The sequence below is a fragment of the Fukomys damarensis genome, unplaced genomic scaffold, assembly GCF_012274545.1.
Source record: "Fukomys damarensis isolate Sample0158 unplaced genomic scaffold, DMR_v1.0_HiC HiC_scaffold_14, whole genome shotgun sequence".
Taxonomy (NCBI): domain Eukaryota; kingdom Metazoa; phylum Chordata; class Mammalia; order Rodentia; family Bathyergidae; genus Fukomys; species Fukomys damarensis.
In genome coordinates this window covers 73813777-73819023 of record NW_022900926.1, presented here as the reverse complement: position 1 = coordinate 73819023, position 5247 = coordinate 73813777, and the positions used below count along the sequence as shown (strand labels likewise).

Genomic DNA, 5247 nt, shown 5'->3' with positions numbered 1-5247 from the left:
AAAAGGAAAGAGGAAAGGAAGAGAGGAAGGAAGGAAGGAAGGAAGGAAGGAAGGAAGGAAACCGATATAAAAACTTCACAACAGATTAGGCTAGGTGTGGTGGCGCATGATTGTAATCCCAGTACTCCAGGCTGTACCGGGATTGAACTATCGAACTGTGGACGTTGTGCGTTGTGCTTTCCAGGCAGGCAGCTGAACCACTGAGCTAGATCCCTAGCCCCCACCCTAGGCTATTTAGGGTGACCCTGTCTCAGAAAAAAAAAAGAAACAACAGCTGATGCAACCAGGTTGAGGGTAGGACCCGGGTGAGTGAGTGTGATGACCGTACTCCTGGAGTGGATTCCTGATAGGGGAGGTGACAGGGCCTTGCTGGAAACACAGCCCTTGAGCAGAGACTGGGAGACAAGGCAAGTGAGTCCCCTGTAAGACACCTTGCGATGGGGCCAGGGAGTTGGGGTGAGGAGCTTGAGGTGTGTGATCCCTTGTAGGCCCAGAGTTTTGACTGTGTCCAGCTAAGGAGCCACAGTGTGAAGTGATCTCACCCCACCAGGGGGCCCCTGATGGCCATGCACTGCCAGTGTCCACGAGGAAAGGTGGTGGTGTAAACCAGAAATGGGTAAATATATTCAGATTCTGAGTGTACTCGGAAGATGTTAGTAGTGTGTAAATCTCCCTGGGGCACAGGAGTCCTTTTGAAGGTCAAGTGAACCACCTAATCAGATGGTAAGGCAGGAGTGCGGAAGTCAACTCATTGTCACGCCTAAATGTGGAAGATGCAGGAGTAAATATATTGAGTGCCTTTGTTTCCCTCATATAAATGCTACCTTCTTATTTCAGTTTTTAAGAGCTTAAGGGAAGCCAGGCATGGAGATGCATGCTTAGAATCCAAGCATTGTGGGAGCCTGAGGCATTAGGATCACAGGTTCAAGCCAGCCTGGGCGATTTAATGACTTACTTAGCAAGACTTTGTCTCGGAAACACAGGAAGAGGATGTAGATGAGTGCAAAGGCCCTGCTTCAATCCCAGTTCACAGGGAGAGACCCACACCTACCTTTTCGTCTCCAGACGACTCACACCACTCCTCAAGTCTCTAGTGCAGGGCTGGTTTGTTTGTTTCCAAATGTATATTTCTACATGCATTCTTTTTTTTTTTTTTTTAGGTGAAAAGCCATTTACTTGTGAAATTTGTGGCAAATCTTTCACAGCAAAGAGTTCTCTTCAGACCCACATCAGAATTCATCGGTAAAGTTTTGCAGATATTTCAGTATTGTAGAGGCCACATTTAACTCTGAGTGTTCCATGGGGTGACATGTTACCTATATACTCCTTTTACCTAAATTATTACTTTATAATTTTCTATGTAGTTTGTTATCTTGTTTTATTTTTTCAATAATAAAATTCCTTGCACAAAATTAATAGACTGATTCTGGCCAGTAAGCATGTACATTGTTGATTTCATTTATTGAATTTTTATTTTGTGTTTGGGGCTGGCTCAAAATTTAAATCTTTAATAAAAAATAGCCATTAAGGCATGCGAGCGAATGGCAATAATTCCAACAGTTGGGAGGTGGAGACTGAGACGGGAGGATCATGAGTTTGAGGCTAGCCTGGGATACGTATTGAGGTCAAGGCCAGCCTGGACTGTTAGAGGGAGGCCCAATGAAAGGCATTAAATTTAATATTTTCTGGTGGTTGTTGTTTTTTTTTTGTTACTGAGGATCAAACTCAGGATCTTGCGCTTGCAAGGCAGGCACAGTGTCACTGAGCTAAATCCCTGGCCCTAAATTTAATATTTTCTGAATGAATGTTTTGTCCACAGAAATTACTCCCAAGTTGCATTTAGATGTATTTCTAACAACTTCACAAATTTTTAATATTTATATTAATTATATATATTTATTTGGCCATTAGAGTCTAAAAATTTGCTTTAAAAACTAAAAACTGGGCTGGGGATTTAGCTCAGTGGCACCACTCCTGCCTTGCAAGTGCAAGGTCAACCTCCAGTACCCCAAAAAAAAACAACTAAAAAGAACTTCATATGTAGTATGTAAATATTTACTTTTATCTGAAATATATTCTGTGGTATCATAAAATTTTATCACATCTAGCCCAACCCCAACTGCTGTCCTTCTTCAAATACCACTCCTATCCTTTTTTATATTTTATTTTTTAACCCTTTTTAATTTGTTTGATTTTTAAGATTAAAAACTGAAGCCCATGGCTGGGTGTGGTGGTGCATGTCTGTAACCCCAGCACTCTGGAGGATGAGGCAGGAGGATTGCTGTGAGTTTGAGACCAGCCTGGGCTACATAGTGAGTTTCAGGTCAGTCTCAACTACATAGTGAGACCCTGTCTCAAAAAAACTAAAAAAAAAAAAAAATGACCCTGAAGCCCATGGAGGTGTGAGTCGATGTAAGTCCTTTAGTTAGTTAGGGGAACCCATGACTGCGATTCACAGTCTAGTTTAATTTGTGCTGGGGATTTAGCTCAGTGGTTCTGCCGCCTGCCTGGCAAGTGCAAGGACCCAAGTTCGATCCCTGGTACCAAAAAAAAAACAATTAACAGTCTCATCTAATTTGTATTTAGCGCTTCCTTTAATTTTGATTGCTTCTCCCCAGATAAACAGGAAGTGATAATAGATATTTCTGGGTTTTGTTTATTTTTGCAGTACTGGGAATTGAACTCAGGGCCTTTGTGGTGAGCTATGTCCATCTCAAGCTCCCTTTTTTTATTCGGAGATAGATAGGGTCTTGCTACATTACCAGGTTGTTCAGAGTGTGCTAAAACTTGATCCTCCTGCCTCAGCCTCCCAGAGTACTGGGATTATAAGCCTGCAGCAGCATATCTGGCTTCTGCATTTAAAATAAAATATATTTTCTTATAGTGGAGAAAAGCCATACTCCTGCAGCATATGTGGCAAGTCCTTTTCTGACTCCAGTGCGAAGAGGAGACACTGCATTCTCCACACCGGCAAAAAGCCTTTCTCCTGCTCGGAGTGTAACTTACAGTTTGCTCGCTTAGATAACTTGAAGGCTCACCTGAAAATCCACAGCAAAGAGAAGCACACTCTAGAAGCCAGCAGCATTTCCAGCAGTAGCAATGCTGAAGAGGTCAGGAATATTCTTCATCTACAGCCCTACCAGCTCTCTGCCTCAGGAGAGCAAGAGATTCAGCTTCTCGTGACCGATTCTGTACACAACATCAATTTTATGCCGGGTCCTAGCCAGGGCATCAGCATTGTGGCCACTGAGAGTTCCCAGAACATGACTGCAGACCAGGCTGCTAATCTCACTCTGCTCACACAGCAGCCAGAGCAGCTGCAGAATTTAATTCTTTCAGCTCAGCAGGAGCAAACCGAACACATTGAGAGCCTCAACATGATGGAAAGTCAGATGGAGCCCTCCCAGACGGAGCCAGTGCACGTAATCACGCTGTCCAAGGAAACTTTGGAGCATCTTCATGCCCATCAGGAGCAAACAGGGGGGCTCCAGTTAGCAGCAAGTGCTTCAGACCCTGCTCAGCACCTGGGGCTGACACAGGAGCCCGAGCTGCCACCACCCACTCAACATGGGCCCCAGGCCACACCGCTTGGCGGGGAGCAGAGCTGACCTGTGTGCTTGTTGACTGCTCCCTGGGCCCTGCCCATAAACCAGCTCTAACCAGGTGGGAAAGGCGCCCTGTCTGAGATGCCAGATTCCAGATCTCTGCAGAGATGTGTTGGCCAGAAGATAAATATAACTTCCATGTTTTGGGCGAGGGCATGTGTGTCTGAGCTGTAACACTGATTTACATTTAGCGCTTCAATATGGATGAACGCTTTTCATTTTCATCTACTATGTCTCTTAAAGACTGGGGCAGTTTTTCTTTGGGGTCACTGATTTAGAGTTTTCTGTAAGTATTTAATGTTCACAACCATAGTTTGGTCTTGCTGACCTGTTTATACTTTTGCGGGGGATGTGGAGGAAGTCATGTAGGCTGTATTGGATAGAGCTCCTCTTCTTTCTTTCTCTGAAGCAGCACAGTTGCCAGTGCAGACAAGTCAGGGCTGAGTATAGGGAATCTGTCCATTTAATAACTTCCAATCTGCTAGGACAGAGTAACCTGATGTTTAATCTTTGTAGGACACCATAGAGTGATTGTGTCACATTGAAGGCAGATTCAAACTCAGAGAAAACTATATCTGTAATTCAAAAATCATATACCAGGAAAGTCAAATATACTTTAAAAAATAATAAATTCAAGTTTCCTATAAAACCCAATTTATTTTAATAGCAGGCTACTAAATTTTTAAGTATTAAAATATGAAATTGAATCAAAACATTTACTCCAAATGAACTCTGAATTTTGTCAGAAATATTTGAATTTCATGATGAAGTTAAAGGCCTCAATTATCCTGGGACATAAAAGTATTCAGTGTAATTTAACTGTTAAAAATACTCTACTGAATTCTGATTGATCTCTGAAGATATTGATTTGTGTCTGGGTGTGATAACTTTCTGGATGTGGAAACTTATCTATTTCAGATTGTCAAATCCTGTAAAAATGGATACATCATTTTTAAAAGTAAATCTTTTTTTAACCTTAAAAGTAATTTTAAGGGGCCGGGTATTTAGTTCAGTGGTGCTGCCACCTGCCTCACAAGTACAAGGTCCCAAGTGTGATCCTTGGTACCAAAAAAAAAAAAATTAATTTTAAGCCTCAGAGACTTAGTGGCCAGCATGTATCTATAATCATGCAATTTAAAAATAATTTTCAAAATATTAACTTATATTTGGGTTAGGTTGTTCACTGGATTCTTTGACCGTTTTTCTCTTCTAAACTGGTAGGGAACTTCTGAGAAAAGAAGGGGGTTCCCAGTATCTGAAAGTTAACACAGGGGTGCTGGAAAGTAGGTTTAAAATTAGTAGAAACTTCACATCCATTGTTTTCTTCTGTTAGACATTTTTATTTCCACCTGAATAAGATGAAAATATTGTTGTATTTGTATATTGTGTATTTTCCCAGTTATATTTTACTATATGTAATACACAAAATTTCTAAAGTAATATATGTACTACATGCATCAACCAAAGTAATATTAAATCAGGCCTGAGGGGAAAAAGGTGTGATTTTTTACAAATACTGTTACACCTCAGTATTATTCACATTCTTGATTTAGTTATTTAAATTATTTAGCTTTAGTCTTTTTTTTTTTTTTTTTAATGTTTTAGTTGTTTGTTTTTGGCAGTGCTGAGAATTAAACCCAGG

At 41.1% G+C, this 5247-nt stretch overlaps 1 protein-coding gene across 1 annotated transcript in view; it reads left to right on the top strand.

Moving 5' to 3' along the window:
* The window catches only part of Zbtb24 (zinc finger and BTB domain containing 24), a 15389-nt gene extending 10788 nt beyond the window's left edge, over positions 1-4601 (top strand). Inside the window, exons 5-6 of the mRNA XM_010635276.2 lie at positions 1161-1242; positions 2885-4601. Of these exons, the coding sequence (XP_010633578.1) occupies positions 1161-1242; positions 2885-3608 (806 nt within the window). The 3' untranslated portion in view covers positions 3609-4601. The remainder of the gene's footprint in view (positions 1-1160; positions 1243-2884) is intronic.
* The last annotated feature ends 646 nt before the right edge of the window (positions 4602-5247 follow it).